Source organism: Enoplosus armatus, chromosome 12 (genome assembly GCF_043641665.1).
Source record: "Enoplosus armatus isolate fEnoArm2 chromosome 12, fEnoArm2.hap1, whole genome shotgun sequence".
NCBI lineage: Eukaryota > Metazoa > Chordata > Actinopteri > Centrarchiformes > Enoplosidae > Enoplosus > Enoplosus armatus.
In genome coordinates, this window is record NC_092191.1 from 9976869 (window position 1) to 9997871 (window position 21003).

At 39.5% G+C, this 21003-nt stretch overlaps 2 protein-coding genes across 2 annotated transcripts; one reads left to right on the forward strand and one right to left on the reverse strand.

Moving 5' to 3' along the window:
• Positions 1-3449: 3449 nt before the first annotated feature.
• Positions 3450-4645, forward strand: sfr1 (SWI5-dependent homologous recombination repair protein 1). The gene is made up of 3 exons (XM_070916113.1): positions 3450-3658; positions 3837-4205; positions 4326-4645. Exons 1-3 carry the CDS (start codon positions 3563-3565, stop codon positions 4512-4514), a joined length of 654 nt encoding a protein of 217 aa, XP_070772214.1. The 5' UTR covers positions 3450-3562; the 3' UTR covers positions 4515-4645.
• On the reverse strand, positions 4607-21000 carry cfap43 (cilia and flagella associated protein 43). Its single transcript, XM_070916112.1, has 38 exons — positions 20972-21000; positions 20444-20697; positions 20154-20250; positions 19882-20043; positions 19494-19644; positions 19162-19306; positions 18926-19008; positions 18667-18798; positions 18409-18525; positions 18204-18281; positions 17884-18032; positions 17486-17589; positions 17116-17265; positions 16129-16289; positions 15787-15951; positions 15564-15694; positions 14214-14382; positions 13503-13613; positions 12779-12856; positions 11992-12117; positions 11786-11890; positions 11579-11695; positions 10844-11038; positions 10418-10624; positions 10136-10222; positions 9791-9871; positions 8938-9066; positions 8722-8841; positions 8364-8471; positions 8031-8117; positions 7857-7945; positions 7541-7745; positions 7118-7230; positions 6740-6899; positions 6430-6594; positions 5208-5288; positions 4964-5117; positions 4607-4866 (listed from the first exon to the last, which is right to left on the reverse strand). The coding sequence occupies exons 1-38, from the start codon at positions 20998-21000 to the stop codon at positions 4691-4693; spliced, it is 4971 nt and encodes a 1656-aa protein (XP_070772213.1). The 3' UTR covers positions 4607-4690.
• Positions 21001-21003: the final 3 nt, after the last annotated feature.

Genomic DNA, 21003 nt, shown 5'->3' on the forward strand with positions numbered 1-21003 from the left:
CAGGTCATTGGACAAAAGGCTGCTCCGCATGTTTGTGCAGCTGTTGAGGGATCAGTCTCTGTTTTTCTGTCTAGATTAGGAACTTTTTATGTGACACTGCTGATAATGTGAAGAAGATGCAGCATCAGACTGTTTCCCCCCATGTGAGAATGCAAGGGCTGTTTTTAACCGTATGATCATAATCAAACGTCCCCATCCATTCATTTGCATTGCTGCAATTTTGAGCCAAATTGGAAGCTTTATTCCTCCACTGGCAGCCCGCAAGCGCCAGTAGGATCCCTCACCCACCACACCCTGTGTAGACATCCACCCACCCTGCATGACTCACAGCGAGCATGACTCCAATCTGCTGCTCAAATGATGGAAAACAAATGGCCCCAAGGACAGTGTAACGGAGGAGGAGCTGCTGCGCTCACATCTATGTGCGAGCTTGAATAATGCCATATCTAACGGAAAGGGGCTGGTTTATAACAACAGATTCCAGGATGGTGAAAACACAAAAAGGAGCTGCTTGGCTTGTGCAGCCTTTTTGGATACAACACACTCATGTTTGTGTTGAGGATAACAGCCTCCCAGATTACTTGTCTGGAACAAAAGGGGCAGCAGCTTCAAATGTGCCCAAATTTGGTTTACAGCGAGTTCAAGTGCACTACATGGCAAAGAACTTAATCATTCCAGGTTTATCAAGATAATGTAACACGTTAATGATTCCCTGTGAAAGTGACAGTCAGGTGTTGTACAGAAACCACCAGTTATCCTCAGGTATACCAGAAAACATGTCCTCATAACTGTGGGTTATGAAGGGAGCTTTATCACAGCGTGTGGTGAAATCTCCTGCAGACATAATTTCTCTCCAGTCAAGCAGCATGTTTTTATTGTTAACTATAAAAGATAATACGTAGGAAAACTCAACAGCCTGGCTCGACTTTGAACAGGTATTTTAAAGAGACAAAGCTGAGGCTCATCTTTTCATGGACGTCACACTTTGTTCTAAGTCATGCTGGTAAACCTCTCTGGTTAAATCTCTCCTCAGAAAGAACAGCAGAGAATAAATCCCAGGAGGGAACTCTTTGTGTGTGGTCGGATAAATGAGAGGCAGCTGGAGACCTTTATTGGATTTTATTATCTGTATTTATTTACCTGCATACTTGGCTGAGAGAAAGTGATACAGGGAAACACAACAGTTTACTTCAAACTTGTTTTTTGAACTTCAGTTTTGGTCTAGCTCACCTACTTGTATGTTAATTATAGTTCTGTTTATGTTTACCTATCTTTGCTCAGCTTTGTTGTCCTTGTTTTTCAGCTGTATGTCTGTTTCTATCTTCTTGTAAATTGTTCTTGGAACTGTGTGTAACATTGAGATCAACTTAAAACCAGAGTCAGGCTCCTTGTATGTGTACACTTCACATCATTTGTTCCCCAATTCCAGCTTCTTAATTGTGAGGATTTGCTGCTTTTCTTCATCAAGCAATATGATATCATCACCTCAGGCGTAAGGGAATTGTGATGAGCATTTTCCATTTTTTTTTATTAATCTCTTAATCCAGAAAAGAAAGAGTAGATTAATAGATAATGAAAATAATAATTGCAGCCCTACTAACAAGAACATGAATGATGTACTGATTGCATAAAGAAAATAACACAAATAAGAGTGGACTGAGAGAAGCACTTGTACTATGCGGCGTAGTGGTTAAGTGTATTTTCCACTTTTATCTCTGAAAGGAATGTGTTTTGATTCATGTAGTCAACATACAGTATTTTATAATTACTTCACTCTTTCACCGTGAAAGAAAACACATCTCTCAGAAATGATGTGCAATAACCACAATCATCCAACTAGCACAACAATCAGTAGGCCATAGTTCAAACTGTTATTTCAAGCACTCAATTATTCTAATTTTCTACTTCATAAGGACATTTTGTGGCCGTGCCTTGTAGACGGGCTGTGTGTCAAAGTTGGAAGATAATGAAGTGTTTGCAGACGAGCCCCTGGCACCACATAAAAAGGAAATTTCCAACGCAGAGATAACACAGCATATCAACTGGAAATCCAAATAACCCACTAACACAGAATACAGCCAAACAAAATCAAGTGACACCACTGCACTTCGGCACACAGGACAAACACATCTCCTTCACTAGAAAAGGGACTCCAGAGAAAAAGTTTAAGACCATCCTTCCTCACAATAAATTCCTAAACGTCAGGAGTGAACCATATTAGATGTAAAGGGAACAATAATATCTTACTACTGGCCCATATGTGCGTCTTGAGAAGAATTAATAGGATGTACAAACATGACGAGGCCGTATTTATGAGTGCCCAGCGTACACACCTGCATTTGGTGAAAGAGCTGGCATCCTCACTCAGTCTCTCACATAGCCTCCAGATTCTTTAAACTCACACTGTTGCTAAGTAACTTCATGTATATTGCTGAGGAGCAAGCACAGTATTTCATGTCAACTATTCAAAAGTAAAAAGCACAGAAAAAACGGCCCCCTGACTCACACATACTAATTATCTTCAACCCTCAGCCCTGCAAGATTCATCCATATAAAATGTTGAAAATCCCCATTCCCTGGGGTGTGTAATATCAGACTGCCAAGTACTGAGGTTCAAGTCTAGGCAGGATCGCCTTTAATTCACACCTTTCTCCCCCCAGCTAAAGCAAAACACAATTTAAAAAATGGAGGATATCAGCAAATGCCTCAAAACAATCATGGACAAAGGATGAATACATCAGTCTGTAGGAGTTTTAAATAAATCCTTTAATAGAGATGAATCAACTGATGACAAGAGCTGAATCACAATATGACTGGACCCTGGTAACAAGGGCAACCAAGTAACACTACTCCGTTTTGCTTTTTTACTTCCTTTGAGCACATTGTCTTCTTTTAATCCCGCTAGAACAATCCCATCCTCTCTTCTCTAAAAAGAGCATTTTTTTTAAGCATTTCTTATTTCTATTTACTTTATTATTATTATTATTATTATTATTATTACTACTAGTATTATAATCTGTGGTGTCTGTTTGAATTGTTGTAAAAAGTTCAGAACAATTTTCTTCCCATCACAAGTGCCACTAAAGTCATTTTGTGCATATATATAAAATCCAAGAGGACAGAGATGATGGAGCCTCGTGGATGTGATTTGCGTTTTAGGTTATGAGTCTAGTGGAAACAACCACAGTTCCCAAGAGCCTCTTCGGCAACACGTCATCAAATTCTGTCCAATCACTGACTTTGGAGGTTTTCTTGAGCCGCATAAACAAGGAAAGACAGAAAAATCTCTCTTCGCGTTGACAGTTTTATATTTTAGTCAGCGTTTTGTGGAAAATCTGTTGGTCGCTCACTAGTTATTGCGAACGCGTTCAACTATAAGTTTTAATAGGTGTTCGTGTTAGTTTTGGTTTTTCAACGGCGTTTTTCGTGTTTGTTGAGGTGAACCTAACTCTATGTGACTAGCTAATACTCGTTAGGCTAACTTTGTAGCCCTAACGTCACTGTATCCACAGCAATAACAACGTTAACGTTAGTGGCACATGAGTCAAAGTAAGTTTCGCCGATGGAGATCACTCCTAAAGCAAACAAATTAAAGTCAGTGTATTCTCCACCTTGTAATTCAGTGGAGTCAAGTCCCTGTGAATATAAAGAGGAAAAGGTAGGTTGAAGTGTACTTTGTTACATCGTACTAGTCAGGTAACTGTACATGCAGGCTTTAATGTGACGTCGAAATTAGTACATTTTGTGTTAAACTGATGAGACATAATCTAACATCTACTATTATGACCTGTGTAGACACTGTGTGCCCTGCCATTTTTTCCCTGTCATCTCCGCAGCATCATCAGAAGCTGAGTTCCTCTCTGAAGGAGCGGCTCAAGAGATCAAGGCGCTCCTTCACCTCGCCCTTCTCTGTGGCCAAACGCCTTTGTGTTGATGAGGAGGAGGAGGAGGAGGAGGAGGATGGCCAACAAGTTTCAGCAGATTCCCGGGAGACAGTTAATAACCCTCCACTGATCATGCCCAAAGTTGATGTAAACAGAAATGAAGCAAAATCAGGGAGTGAACGGTTTTCTGGACCCATTCCCGAACCATCGCATTCTCCTTCAAAAGACTTTGTACAACAGCGAGACCAACTGAGGAAGGAGATGAAAGACAAGATGGAGACTCTGCGCAGACTCAAGATGGTTCAAATGTACAGAAGCAAGGTATCATCTACCTTTTAAATTGTCTGGGTTGCTCTTAACACGAACATAATGGGATTTATTTTGCTTAACTAGACTGAAAGTGGTCATTTTATATGATACATGCCCTGTCTCTCTCCCTAGAATGATTTAACACAGCTCCAAAGCTTGATTGACAAGTGGCGGAGTTGTGCTCAGGATGCACTCTATGAGCTCCAGTCAGATGTCCCCATAGACGGAGGAAAGGCTAGCCTGTCGGGGCTTATTGACCTCTTTGGTCTGGATGATGGCATTCTTCACTTTGACCGCACAGAGGACGACTTCACTGCCTAATAAATGTGCTTTAAAACACACGCATCATTTGTATCATATACAAACATACTACAGAGGAACAATCACATTTCAAATATCCTTTATTTGTTGCTGCTATGCCATTTTATGTCAACAGCTTAAGTTGTACATTTCATGTGTAAATAAAATTGTGTTATGAGTTAAAGAAAAGGCTTTGCTCAGCTGTGTTTGAGCTGATCAAGTGAAGGAAAGTTTTTCATCCTCAGGCGCTCGAGTTCTGCCCAGAGGAAGGCCAGATTCTCTGCCTGTGCTCTGGCAAAGTCCTCCAAGTTCTTCCTCTGAACGATTTCCTGGTAGCGCTCCTCTGTTTTAGCTGCCTGATCTTCCTCTGAAGCTAAACACCAAACAAGCCACATCATCAGTCTGAACAGGCTCTAAAATCTCCCTTTACATTGTTTCATTGCTGAAATGACTCTAAAATGTTTTATTACCTATTGCTTCATAGATGTGTCTCCTCTCTGCCACAGCCACCTGCATATGAGGTAGCTGCTCATCTACGATTGCGGTCTTGTCAGCTTTCATCGCTCCCTGCCTGTTAAGCTGTTTTATCTTTTTTATGCGATGCTGCACGCTCTGTAGATGAGTCTGAAAATACAGCATAACATTCATATTAGCTTAAACAGTCATGTATAGGTAGAGACAGAGCTGATTGATGAGGTACATCGTTCTGTTTACCTTCTCCTGGAAAGCTATAGTTTTTTCCAGAACGGAAACTTGCTTGGACACACGACTGTCTCGATCTGTCTTGTTGAGATACTAAAGAGAAAAAGGGAATCACTGACTTGAATGAAGTGAGAACTTGGAGAAAAAACAAAACAAAAGGGTTAAACAACATAAAGTGTCTCAACAGAGTTATCAATCAATCGTTTCTTCTAGCTCTTGATGAAAGAATTCACAACAGTCGTGGCAATAAATGCTCAGTCAGGATGGATTTGTTTATATTCAAAGTTTTTCCCTCAGAGTTTCGGGGGCTTAAACAATGACAGGAAGCTGCATGCCACGCCTCAGCAGAGCTACCTGAACCGTTTGCCAGAGGAAACTGGCATTCAGGCCTGGAAACATGTTTTGTGTTTGCCATGCTCATCGACTTGTTGAGAATAAGATGATGGATGACTCATTTGATCTTTGTGTATTTTTTCATTGCTCAACCACCACCTCCCTGTTATTATTTTACATCACTAACTCATGAAATTTCTTGTGCTTTATAATGTGCATTAAGGGGTTAATGGATTGCAACCAGGAGCAAAGTCGAGTTTAGTGGTCTGTATTTAATTAAACTGCCTGTTCATGACTTAGATTGACATTTGCTGCCAAATGAAGCAAATGTTTTCCTAGAATTTGAATAATTGCACAGCTGGCTTACATGGCTAAGATGTTAAAACAGGAGTAAAGAAAGCACAGTAAAGAAACTATAGTTTTTAACCTGTCTCTACCTATTGGGTAACAGTTTCAAAAGATGCAAAAAAAGAAAAAAAAAATAGGGTGGAGAGCCTACGTGAATAGGGTGTGTGTCTGCGATAATAAAAGATCATCCATCTGTACTCGGGGATGGTAACAATTTTCTGCTCGCAAAACATCTGATGCTGCCAAAACCAAAATACCTGCCTTGATATCACTGACTGAGGTTTGGCCAGAAATGCTAACAGGGCTCAAGTTTCACCCCAAATGCAGAGAGTTCATTGCCATTTCAAGCAGATGCTGAACTTTTTGGAAACGTTTGACATATACTTACCATGTCAGAATTATGTACAGGGTAAAACCTTTTTTTCTAATTGCTCAGAAAAAGTTATTTAGTGCTCATTTCCTTATTGAGGCCGAGCCTTTATTTGACTGCGAATAAAAGGTCCCTGAGAAAAAAAACAGTGTTAGGATGTTTTCATATCCCGATTACACTCACATCCTGTTGCTCCTCAGACAGTCGTAACATCTGGATGTCCCTCGCCCTGTTGTTGAGGTCCTCTATCTGCATCCCCATCATCTTGTGCTCCCACTGCAGCTGGATGATGTTCTTACGGAAGTCTTTGCACTCCACCATGGAGGCTATCTTCTGCTCTCCAAGCGTCTGATCATGTAGATAAGACAAGACATTTTCATGACCGATGTATTTGACCACCAAGTGTATATGCAATTATGACCCCTTGTATTTTTGTAGATCCATCATAAGAATCTATGCTTTGCAATAAGAGTGTCTGGTGGTATAGGCTGACCCTGATGGCTCTGTTGAGGTCCTCCACCACACTCCTGTGGTGAAGTACAGAGTCAGTGTAGTCAGCAGTCAGGTCTGTGGTAGACACCTCCACTTGGCCCTGTTTGAGTAAGACCTGGACCATGATGTTCGTCAGGAAACGGTTCTTCTCCTTATGCAGACTAGAAGGGAGCAGGACAACAAAACCCACTAGTGGATCATTCTTCCATAGAGTAATACAATAAATTATATTATCTTTTTATTACCTTTTACAATTATTACAGGTTACAGAGACTTGTGGCTTAAGTGCCATTCTCTCAGAATGAAAACCATAAAAATGTTCCATGTATTCAATCACAGTTACTTATAATAAGAATGAGTGACAGCACTACAGTTATACCTTTCAAGTTCATCAGAGAGATTTTGAATTTCCTGTTGAGCAGCCTTATCCTCATCTCTCCTCTTCTGCAGGAACGCCTGCATCTCAGCAAGAGTCAAAGCTTTTACTTTTACCTGCAAAGGACATGTCAAACTGTGAGTGGACAACAACACGCATGACATACAATCCTTTGGTAAAGGTTCCTAAATCTGTTTAATAGATGGGCTGGACTGAGAATTGCGGTGGTGGTGTTTGTAAAAAAGTGACAGCATTTGAAAAACATGCAATGATGGAGAAGCTACATCTATAAAGTGGAAAGGCCTTTTTGATTAGTGCAATTAGAAAGATTGAAGTTTGTAAACAGACTAACATGTATGTATTTCAGTGGACTAACAATGTTTGTCTGTATTTCCAATCTTTAACCTGTCCATATTTTCATTTTACCTTATGCTCACTCTCTACTTTTGTTCTGCGGACAAGACAGAACCTCTCCCAGATCGATGGGTTCAAGCCTTCTGGTATATTCTCCGGAGCGTCCAGCTCCTCCATGGCTTTCAGCATTTTTCCGAGCGCATCTGGAGCCAGAGAACTGCACAGACGCTGCTCTTTAAACAAGCTGTTGTCAGTCTGGGTCCTCATCTTTTGAACCCTGAGGCATAAAATAGTGTGTGCAGTAACTGTTAAATAATCTACAACTGGAGATCAAATCATGCAACTTTCTACGTATCATGTTTGTAATTACCTGGTGAGTATTACAAACCTGGGTCTGCGCTTGAATAACTTATATAGGTGATCAACCACATGGCTTGGTACATCAAAGAACTCCTTCCTGAATTCTTTGTCAAGACCCTTGTTAGACATGGATAGATATTATATTATGTATGTGCACCTACACTCACTTACGGTCAAAATGATTTCTGTATTTCTGGCTTACTTTGTCCTCAGCTGTAATGCTTTCATAGGTCTCGTGAAACAATTGAACGTCTTCTTCACATCTCTTCACCTCCTCCCCAATTTCATCCTGTCAGAGGAATACATGCCAATAAGACGAGAGCAGCATGTACGGGAAATAGTGACTGGAAGTATTGAAGCCTAAACAGATGAGCGTGCCATGCAAGATAGCTCTTGCAAAACACGCCTGAGCGATGGGAAGACGTTATACTAGAATTTGGAAGAACACCGCTGCCTTTCACTCAGGTGTATCACAAATAATCTGAAGCTGGCGGTCATAAATTCCTTCAGCGTTACTGTGTGCAAGTTTTCTGACCTTGTATGCCAACGTTTTTTCAAGTTTGAGCTTGAGCTCCAGGTCTCGATTTCTCATCTCCTCTTCAACGAGGACAGAATAGACAAGATAAGTAATCTTGAGCTCTTCCTGTAAAATACATAAAAAACAACATTAAACAGGATTTCTTTTAAGGTGTCGCACACACAAGATATCATATCTCATAATTATGTCAGCGAGGGAACCACAATGAGCAGAGAGGGCCCTTCATCTTGTGTGAGTAAAAATGGAAGCAACAGGATGCAGATTGACTTCATGTGTCAGTGTTATGTCTGTCCATGTGTCACATACATGTGCTCTGTGTGTGTGTGTGTGTGTGTGTGTGTGTGTGTCGGCTCACCTGATATATGGCCATTTCACATTTCACTTTCTTCTCAAACAGCTTTGTCACAGTTTCATCAAACCTTTCGGTTGCATCCTTGGTGGACGCCTGCAGTTTTTTCATTTCAGTTTCCAGTGACTGCAATCACAGAGTTCACAGGTGATTTATATTGATCACTGATCAGAAGTTAATCATATTTCTGATCATAGTAAAACAGAAGCGTGACTGTAATACCTTTTTGTATTTCTCCTTCTCCTCACTCAGGTCTTTGGTTTTCTTTTCATACTCTTTATAGACTTTCTTCTCCTCCTCACTCCAGTGGATGTCAGGTTTGGTCAAAACAAACTCAGGCAGAGGTATTTCCTGTGGAGTCAAGTCAATAGAAACTATGTTCCCTTCATGCTGATTTGTCTAATTCAACTGACACTGCTTAGAAAAGAATTCAAGCTAAAAAAGCTTTCCGGTGTAAGTATGTAGATTCAGTGTGTTCATCATAAGAAATGACTGCAGGAGGTAGGGACAGGTTTTCTTCTGCTCTTTTTTTCTGTCTTTCTCTCCCAGATATTCAAAAAATCAAGAATGTGTAAACTCTTTGCATAATAATGACAATAGAAAAACTACATTTACATTAGGGCTGCAACTAACAACTGTTTATTCTATAAATGTATTATATTTTCCCACAGGCCATGGAGAGGTATTCAAATCCACCAACAGTCCAAAACCCAGAGTTTTTCAGAGTTTTTATTCAGTTCACTGTCATATATTTCTAAGAAAATCATCAGATCTTTACATTTGTGAAGCTGAAACTAGAGAATGATTGACATCCTTTCTTGAAAAATGACTAAAACTATAAATCAATTATCAAAATAGTTGCATATTCAAGCCCATTAATTTAATAAAAATAAACTTGACCACTTTCCAACAGCAGTTTACATCAGCCTGGTTTTAACATTTAAACTGACACAGGAGACGGTGCCATCTGATATTCCAAGTGTGTCATTCTTATTCTTTTGTGTGAAATAATATGTCTGTGATCAATCTATTACTGTATCAATGCTTTAACAAAAATGTGAATATTTTGACTGACCATTTTCAAGATGTCCTCTTTTTTCACTTCAAGCACTCCATCCATCATGTCATCAAGAGCCGTTTCTCTGACATTGTTACCCTGCAAGAGGAAGACAAAAACTGTAACTCATTAATACAACAGAACTGAACTATTATTTCGGACTTGCTGCATATATTGTATATAAAATAGACATAAGACATTAATATATTTCATTTCTTTATGGTAAAGGACTGTTAAATGTGCTCTTACTATTGTCAATGATGATCATAGATGAAGTTTTTGTATATGAACTTATTTGAAGAATTTGTAAATAGTGACAAACAAGAGCTGAAAAACAAAAACATATTTATTATAGCCGCATACCTTGGCAGCCAAACGTCTTTGCTCTTCCATCTTCTTCCTCTCCTCCTCCTCCTTCTGTTCTGGGGTGAGGTACTTTTCTGCTTTTATCTAGAGTGGGACAAAGGCGCATATCTCTCTGGTAAACTGTGAAAAAGCATCTCACATGATGATAATCACATACTATTTCACATTTCAGTAGAGAAAACAAACAAACCACAAAGTGGTTCAAAGTGTAGGCTTTGTTTGTTGCACTTTATGTGAACCTTGTCAACTGTTTAGATGTTTCATGAGGAGGTCAGTAACCTCAGAGTCGTCCACAGTGAGCAGCCTCTCCGGCTGTTCGCCGTCGGTCAGGCTGAGCTCCCGCAGCTTCTCGTTCATGTCCAGCTCCAGCATGATCTCCCGGATGTGTCTGTTCCTGTCTCTCACACGGTTGAGCTCCTGCACCTTCTGCCTGTGTGCGGCCTCAAAGTCAACGTTGAAAGCTGTCTTGATGCGATAAATCACATCCTGCATTCGGAGTTGAGTGAAATTTGGGAAAGAAAAAATATAATTTATGATCATGACGACAACAACCATGTATGACTGTCAGTCAGTTCTTATAAATCCCTTATTTTTATTTCATTTTCTTTAGTTTATTCATGTTTTGCAATTTGCAATATTCAAGTGTGTGTTTCAGGCATCGTCACTCTTTTGCTGAGATCCAACAGTTTTTGAACAGGTTCCCACCTGTAGCAGAATTATCTGGTTGATCCTCTGTTCTGTGGTTTGCAGGCTGAACTGATTGTGGAGGAAAGGATTTGAATATCCTAACTGAGCGGAGAAACTTCCTGTTAAAGCAGCACTCTCTGCCTCGTGGCCTTCCTCACCCTGCTCATCCTCCTTCGCGCTGGTTGTGTTAGAACTTTTCTTTACGCTGCTCTGCTGTAGTTGAAATGTGGGGGGAAAATACTTTGAATGAGAGGGCTGAAATAAACGTTGAGGATTTAATCTGTGGCCATAAGATTATGAACTTCATCCCAAGAATATTGCAGACAAGAGAACTATCGTAACAACTCTCTTTTGGCCGCACAGCCATAAATCTAAAAAAGTTTCAACACTGGTGGACTGGCACGTGTTCAAGTATTTTAAAAAGTTACAACAGTGAAAGGTCACACGTAGGGCTGTGATTCAAAGCATCAAATTATTTTCCAGCAGTAAACCTGTTTTGACTTGAATGGTTTTGCCATAAAATGTATTTCCAGAGAGCAAAAATCAACATGCTGAAGAGGTCGCATTGTCACAGCTTTTCGAAAATGGAGAACATTTGACATATTGTTTGCTGTGACTTTGCATGCTGTTTCACATTAAAAACAGTCAACATATCATCTGACTCATTCTAACTAATCACATGTGCCTCACTTTGCAGTGTTAACAAGAATCTAAACCACAGACTGTTCAGGCCTGTGGATCAGTTTTGCTTACGGTGCAAGCAGCCTTTTCAAACTTCCTCATATTCTGAACCCTGCGAAGGTCCTCCTCCTCTTTCTCTGTTCTCTCTTTCAGAGGGTAGTTCTTCACCTCATGGTCAGAGTGAAAGGCCTGTGGTAGACAGCCAGGAGTGATTTACAACTCTTAATACAGGTCATAACATACTGATAATAAAGAAATGTTGTTACTGAACCATCTTACCTTAATGGCCTTGCCTTTGACCTTCATAGAATCCCAGCATTCCCTCTTTAGGACATCACGGAGGTAACATTTTGATAAAATCTCCCATTCAATTTCATTTCTCACCTACAATGCAAACGTATTAAGAATCACTACCATCGTGACCTCAAAGCAAAATTAAAGATTCATTGCATTTGTGTGTGTGTGTGTGTGTGTGTGTGCATTACCAGAGTAACTTCCTGCTCCACCGTGGCCTCCAGTCTCTTCTGCTCCTCAACATCCAGGTTGAATTCCTGTTGTTCCAGACGCTCGATGTCTGGGAGGTTCTCATTTTCTCGCATCATCTCCTGAATCTGACAGAACAGGAAACAAGGTTCAATCGTCATATAACATTTTAACACGTCTCTGTGACTTGTTTTCTAATTGTGCACCTACCTTTAATAAAAGTGCATTAGCTAGACTGTTCAACCTAATATGTATTTTTCACAATGAACTTTAACTTCAAGCACACTGTATTTTTTATGTGCTGGAAATTAAAGGGGTAAGTTGTTAAATGTTCTTGAGACAGACTGATGATGCTTTGAGATACAATTGGACCACTTTCAATTCAGTGTAGACATTATTTTACATTATGGCATCATAGCTTGTTTATACATGTGCTTTTTATACGTGAGTATTTATGCATGTATTTATTACCAGAATCCCACAAACAGTTCTCCTTTAGTTTTTTGTTTATGTGTGTGTGTGTGTGTGTGTGTGTGTGTGTGTGTGTGTGTGTGTGTGTGTGTATGTTTGTGTCTGTGTGTGTGTGTTGCCCTGGGTAGTGTGCTGCTGTGTGTAATTACAGGGATAAATCTTATACTATTTCAGTATTTGTGCTTCCATGCACTATGGTACGTTGTTTTGTCAGCAAGTTTTACGTTTGTCATGATGCTTTTTTCCTGTTCAAGAACTTATATTCTTAAGTAAGGATTGAAATAAAAAAAAAAAAAAGATGTGGTGACAGTCACTTACAGTATCACGTAACTCTTTGATGGTTTTCCTCAGGTTTTTCTTCGTCTCAGAATATTGCTCATTCTCTTGTTTTATAACCTGTTTTACATTTATATAGATATATGTGTATATATATATATAAATATATAAGATTGAAAACAAGTGATATATTTCAACTCCAACAAAGTATTGAATCAGTTATGTCTACTTCACAAGAATCACAGCACCTTCCTACAGTAAGTAAACCTAAATGACAAATGGCATGTAAATTAAATTGTACAACACAGGGGGAAAAAAATGATATGCTATCCAACACTTCATCACTCAACATAACGAAGCTCGATTCAAACAGAAATGAGTCAGATTAGATAGCATGTTGTGGCATAAAAGCAGGCAGGAAAGTGCCCCGCCTTCACTATCAATTTGTTGTTATCAAGAAGCTTTGTCAGATGACAAAGTACTGAACATTTTATTTACAAATGCTTATCTGCTTTATAGCACTTTACCACTTGCTGACTGGTTGATTTTCTCACTATATAATAAGTGACGATAAATCAAGCTGTTGCTTAGAGAAACCATGTGCCAAAAGCAACACAGCCAGATATCACACACAGGTGCAGTGGGCACTTTCGTAATTCTCCACCTGCAACGTCGTAGAGACACGAGAGAAGTATCTAAACATAGTTAACATTATCCACATCTTATGCCACCACCGCAAAAATACTACAGCATGTTAGTCACTGACCGCCTCTCGCCTGCTCTCCAGCCAGGTGGGGTGTGAAGGTGGAGCAGACTGCAGGCTGTTATAACTCTCATCCTGCTCTGTCACATCCACGGCCTCTGCTCCACCACTGACCTACAGAGGGTTAACAACACATAGATAAAAAAGCATTTGCTTTGACACATTGCTAAAATGTTCATCTCCTTAAGGAATGTACGAGGCCCTTGCATAAGCAATAAATAACATAATTGAATATCTATTAAATTGTGCAATATTCATAACAAATTTATACCACAGTGCCTTAATTAAGAACACAAAATAGTTCTTGTATTGCTGAAAGAGCTCAGATACAAACTGTTTCAAACAAACAATTCACATTTGTCATATTCTTCAAATTCACTGGGATGCCTCACACTTTTATCACCAACATAACCTGCTGCTTTTTCACCACATTTATAACAATAAGGGACTACTACATTTTTGAAACACCATCCAGTATAACTGGGATATTGAACTGAACATTATAGCCTTCATGAAGTTAGAATTTAATGCAGGGCTGTTATATTGTTTTAGACTGCATTAGTTTAAGCTAGGTGTACCTCATAAGCTGAGTGTATTTTCTGCAATTGCAGTTTACAGTGTTTCAAAATCACCAAAAACCAACACAGTTAGTACACTGACTGTTATGTTATGTTATGTTAATTTACTGCTAAAACAGAACAAAATATGATTTACCTTTACACTTTCCTCTGGTTTTCCAGTGCCAGCAGGAGACCCTTGGCACCACTCAGGAAAGTCATTGAGAACGGGATTCTCTGTATTGAATATGTTCTTCAAGAAATGATCCACAGACTGGCTATACAGAGCAGCTTCATTCACCTTACCAGCGTCCACTCCTTTAATTCTGTATGGAGCCATGGAAAACACATAGGATATACACAATAAGAGAGAGCAGGTATATGAAGATATTTGTTATGGATGTCTGATGATGGCCAGTTGATCCATAAATCCAAATAAATATAGAAATGTATATGATCTAAAAAACAAGTCATGCATCTTTAAATGGAAATAAATAAAGTGAATTGTATAGTTGTTTGTTTCCTTCTGCCTTATGAAATAATTTTTACATTATATAATGTATCATTTTGTATATTGTATCTATTTTGTATATAAAACAGACCTAAACCCCCCCCCCGTCCCGTCTGTGGCACTCAGAACAAAGCTCATCTTCTTCTACAAAAAACTGGTCACAAATATAGTTTCATTCTAAAAAAGTTAAAAGTTATTTCATAAAACAGCTGGGAGTTGTATTTTTTAATAGATGTTACTCAAACAGGAGTAAATTGTGCATTTGTTAAGGACTGTCATCAGCTATGAATTTGGCGCGCTTGTGAGTATTTATGGCAGCAGGACTGTGTATATGTTGATCATAATCAATGGTGTGACTCATTGATGTGTTTTTAAAATCTTTTGGACAAAATTGATCTCTATGGCCACAGAGGAAAAAAGCTATATAAGGCTTTGGTTACACAGGCAATATTTGTACTTTATTTATTATATTATCACTTTATTGTTGGTTTTGGTCTTTTCATGGGATTTGTTGACAATAAGAACAACACTTAAGCAGCCAATGGATCAGACACATAGTGAACCAACAATAGATGTGAAAAGAAAATACAATTCCTGGAACATTAAAACAACAGTGATTTAAGATATTGGAAAAGTAGAAAGGCCTAAGAAAAAAGAAGAAAAGGTTTTTAAACTTCAAAAGAAAAGCGTGCAGGAGCAAGCAGAGGAGGCAGATGTGGAATGTCAGTGGGATCTGATTCAGTGGTGAGATTGTGCTGTGAAGTTTATTGGATCTTTGTTTTCCTGCAGATTATGGCCATGATCCCCCTCGACCCACCACTTCGGTTGTATTTATTTAATATTGTCCCTCATGGTCGAGGCCAAGAGAGGAAAAATACTGTTTAATGTACACTATGTCAAACTGCATGAGAGTGACATCACTACTGCAAGCAACAGTTCCCTCTACTGTTCACAGCGGTTCATTATGTAAGCATGGCAGACTGCTTGCTGTTTTACCTGAGATTAGTGCACACAAGAGAGCCATCTTTAAAGCCAGCAGTGAGGAGTGTCTGGCTGTCTGCGGAGAAGGACACACTCCGAACTCCACCAAGACGGCATGAATGACATTGCAGCTCAACGTATTGCTCCTGTAGGTGCAGCAACAGCATCGTAATACGCCCCACAGACAACGAAAACATGATTCAAACGTTTACAAGAAATGAAACTAAATAAAACCTACCACAGAAGCAGTTTGTCGGATGCGCAGTAGGCCATCTCGGCCCACAGAAGCCAGCCATAATTGGTGAGGAGACAGAACAAGAGAGGCAGGGCCCAGAGGATGACCCTTTACTTCCTGCTCTGGTTTCAGCTGGACCACCTGATGACTGGAGAGACCGTCTGTGTCCTGGGCAGAAAAATCAATGAGCATAAAGGTTTAGTGTCAATACACAGATTAAAAACACCTACCTGAGACCACTGTTTCTATAAAAGTTTGTCATCATTTAAAACACAAAGAGTTACAATGATATTTCAGATGGATGAAGAGGATCATGAGCATCTGACAGATTAGGTGGCAGTAAACCTGGGGAAGCTGAAATCTCTGAAGAGTTTTCTTCTTGTTGCAGTAAGCAAAGATCTCACTGACTCCCAGAACACAGGATTTAAGTGGATGAGGCACTTCATATCTGGACACTTTGAGGATGTGAGTGGACAGACAACCATGTCGGTCTACACAGTCTGGACCTGCAGGAAAGAGGGAAGAGGAACATCAGAAATGTATTAAAAAGTAAAGTAAATAAGTAAATAATAAGCAATTTGAATCAGCTTATAGAACGACTCTATAACCATTGTTATACAATACATTATCAAATTGTGTTTTAACCAAATCCTAAAATTTATCCTTGACTGATTATTACCAAAGTCATTGTCATTGGTGATTGTGTAGATCATGCAGATAGCACATTAAAACACACTACAGTCATGCTTTATAATTCTCACTTAACCCTCATCTGCGTAACTATACTTAATGTTTGCACTTTCCTCTAGAGACCTGTCTGTCTCATGGTCTATCTTGTTCAACATAGTTTTCCAGGCTGTGTAAACAAAGGGTGTGCTTTTGTAAGCCGCTCACAAATGTTTTTCTCTTTTTAGTCCAGTAAACTGCAACTCCATTATTTACTGCTTGCAGATTTTTTAATGGTGAAGTAAAGGAAGCTACAGGCCATTTTACTCTGTTCATTTCTACCAACGAGCACAATCCTTGACTTTCTTTTAAAACCATCAATCACCAACCTCTCTTCACCGACAGGATGTGATTCATTAACAGTTGCAAAATACATTTGTATCTTTTGTTCAATGTTCCAACATCACTCCCCCCATGTCTGCAGTGGACCTCCCTGGCCTCTGTCAGAACTTGTTGAATTGCTTTAGGTCAGTATCACTGCACGATCTTGTGAATAACATGTCACACATGAGACCCTAATCCTGTGTCTTTGACCAATTTGCAAAATGATCTTAACTAAAAAAGAATCTAGAGAATAAGTAATGAATGAATCCATCAGTGCTGTACCTGCAAGGTCCCTCACAGGCAGAGAGAGCACTGTGAGCAGGCTACCATCAGGATTTTTGTCCTCCTGTCCAGTGCACAGTGCAAGGACTTTCACCTGCTCACAGTCTCTGATGCACTGAGTGGAAAGCGACAAAATGGGTCCAGGAACAACTAGAAAAGAAAACCAAGTGAGCTTGATCTTGCTCTTTCTTTCATTATTTAAATATAACATTACCAAATTCATTGTTCTTTTCAAATTAAAGTGTTACAGTAATAGGACAATAATTTTCTATATATCAATTCGAAGCTAAAATGACCTTTCTATTGATATGAACAGTGTTTTGATATGTACAGGAGAGGAGTAACGTCAAATGTTAAAAAGAGTATCTACCGGTGTATCCTATGACTGAAAACCTCTTTGACGGCTTTGCATCTAGTACATAGATATGTGAATCTGAAGCACCGGTGAGAAGATAGTGCCCCTCTTGATCACAACTGTAAAAGCACAAATACACACACTCACACACACACACACACACACACACACACACACACACACACACACACACACACACACACACACACACAGTATATGCACACAATAAGAAAGTCTGTAACCATTTAATGTGACATATTAATTTGATTTCCTGACCAGAAGTGGAAGAGCAGTGGTTCCCTCTGGGTTTTATGGGTAGAAATAACTCATGCCTTTACTATGATGAGATACTTTGTCACAGGTACTGTGTTAAACCGAAACCCTGTGGCATCACAGGGATGGAGGATACTTGCACTAGGTGATCCACAGGAGTGTGGTAGAGATGAACCTGATGCACCAGGCGAGGCTGCTGCTCCCTGTTCAGGTCAATGAAGAGGACATTTCCTGAAGCTGTTCCAACAGCTGCGTATTGTGCAATTGGACAGCAGACCAGACTTGTCACCTACACAGACACAGATTACAAGTTTTATGTTTATTTCTTTTCTGATTAAGAATTTGATTATTTGATTAATTTAAACTTTAATTTAAAAAGTCTTTTCACATGCATACAGTCAGAACAAGTGTATTAATGTGGCTCTACTGATTCTGAACATTCATATGTTGTGAATCTGACCTCAGCTTGAAGAGATAGGGAACCGAGGCAAATGCCATCCGCGGACCACAGCTGCAGTTCTCCAGAATCCCTCACTGACTGCAACCAGCAAAAACACAAACATCTCCTTCAAAAACAAACATCTCCACTCACTTAATAGCCATTGACCTAAATTACACATGCCATCAGGAGACACTGTAATTGTTGAGCAACACAAATGTTTTACCACACAAATGTTCTTGTCAGTGTGCGACAAAGCTGCTGCCACAAAGTTGCCACTGAAAATGTCCAGGATCTTCTCAATCTTGTCTGACTGAGTTGAATTCAACATATAGATTTGCCCCTGAAGAACAAGAACTGCCTGTTATGTTCTCAAATTTTCTTTTCAATATATTTTTTCTCTCAGGGAACATGTTATTATTTCATGGCATATCATGTGTTTTCATGTACATTAGGCCACACAATAGTAGATTTACGAACTTACTGTTTTAGACGATAAAAGTAATGTTTCATAGTTAGGGGAGTGCATCATTGTCACGACAGGTCCTTCTAATTGCCATGTTTGTGTGATGTCCATCTGAGTCCCTTTGATTTGCAGACAGTGCACCACACTCTCCTGTAAAACATAAGCATTTTAAAGTGCTTTTAAATTGGACTAATAGATCATTTGATGTATTTTTCCTTCTATTAAGGTGTCATACTCAATGAGCCAAGCAGATGTTAATAGGTGCATGGGCTTGTACCTTTCCTACAGTGATCAAACCATTCTTGTTAAGGGTTAAACATTGAAAGTTGCTGTGTCTGAGTTCTGGGATGGCATCAGCAGCTGAACAAAAGTGAAACACAAATTAGATGTCAAATGTCTTTTCTATTGCCAAATAAAATTTGTCAATACTTATATGGAACAGTAAAACTACTCCCAGGGATTTTTTTTACATTTCTACTACATTGCAGTGTCCCAGTGTGAGTGTTTGTTTACTTGTGGGGTTGAAGAGGACTGAGACAGAGAGGCTCTCTGAGTCAACGAGCAGCAGAAAGCCTTCTGCACAGCCCACGTAAAGCTCCGATGTGGCCGTCCAGCAGATGGCAGTAGGAGTTAGTCTGGCTTTGGTGCAGAGTTTAGTCTGTGTAAACACATGTGGAGTTGGGTAACAGTTTACATTTTGGCTGTGTTTGTGTGCTTGATAACTAAATTGTTTTCCCAACAAATAGATTCATAGATAGAAATCACAGCTGTATTACCAAAACAAACATATTAATTGGTGACAGCGTATTTATTTTGCCTGTAATAGTGTGACAGTGGGACAATACCACAATGCTGTCTGCCTTGTCTCCCTTGAGCCCTGAGATGGCTGATGGAGGCATCTCTGGACCAAAATAGAGCAGTTTGTCGCTCACAGTATGAGAGGTGAGCATCAATCTCTCAACAAAGGAACCATCAGTTGCTGGAAGCTCAATCACACTGCAACACAACAAATATGACATACATATACGAAATATTGTTTGACACTGCATTATCTAGGTTCTGCATGTGTTTTTCAGTTCACAATGCACTTCATTCTTATTGAACATAAAAGGATAAATGCAGGTAATATAGTTTCATTTAGCAGTTAAATCACAAGCAATGCACAGAGACACGTCAGGTCCACATATCAATTTAGATTTGAACTACTTGCTTGTACAGTCAAGTCTATTTTACCTTGGTTTCAGGACATGAAAGCTGGCACTCTTCTCAATATTCCAAACAGTGAGGGATGTAGTACCCAAAGCACAAAGCTGGAGCCGGTTCAGAGGGTTGAACACCAAAGAAATGACCTCATGCCCAGCTTGTGTACAAATTGGCTCAGCGTTTTCCCAGTTCCTGCATCACACAGTCATGATTACAGCCACAAAGCTGCTCAGCCTAAATAAACATAACTGGAAAATATGTAGCACACAATGTAAGGTAGTGTACTGCTTTCAGTGGCTTACCACACTGTTATGGTGTGGTCTGGAAGAGAGGAACAACAGCCCAAATAAGGGCCACCGTCACTTAATGTCAGAGATGTGTAGTCCAGTTGTGCTGTCCCTAGAAAAAGAATCAATGGTAACTATTCAGGATTTGTGAGAGAGAAAATAAATGAAGGAAAGATGCATATTACAAGACATCTTGGAAGAGAATTACAGTAAAATCAGATAAGAACATCACCTAGCAATTTGAATATTACAGCAATTGCATAGATTGAGCTAGTGATCTCAAGTGGGAGAAAATATCACCTTACCTTTTAGTTCACTCTTCAACTGAAATTCAGGGAAAGTGTACACAAATATAGATGGAGAAAGCTGTTGCTCAGAGAAAGCAAAAATTCCATTGTTTCCATTGGCTGTCAATGCACCAATGCCTCTGCCAGGACTTGGAAGCACACTTTGCAATTGTGTCTCCAGGTTCAGGAAACAGATGTGACTCCCACATGTGTAACATACTGTTTTATTGTCGACAAACTCGATGCTCTTGTTTGTAAAACCTCGTGTCCACCTGTAAGGAGTAAAACAGGCAAATATGAATGTCATCTAGCCGCAATTTGTACCTCTCTTGTATTAGCACTCATACAGGTCACAGAGGTAACCATCCGTTTCTCTGCTAGATAATTGAGAGGCACGAACTGGAGCTAACTTAACTATTGGCTAACTAACTTAGCTAACTACTAGCTTAACTGCTATAGACAACTGTGATAAAAAACTGAACATTAACGGTGCATATATTGAACTGAAGTAAAAACTAGATAGGCGTATTTGTAGCGGCGACATACCTGACTTCTAAACTCCCAATGTCTTCCATTTT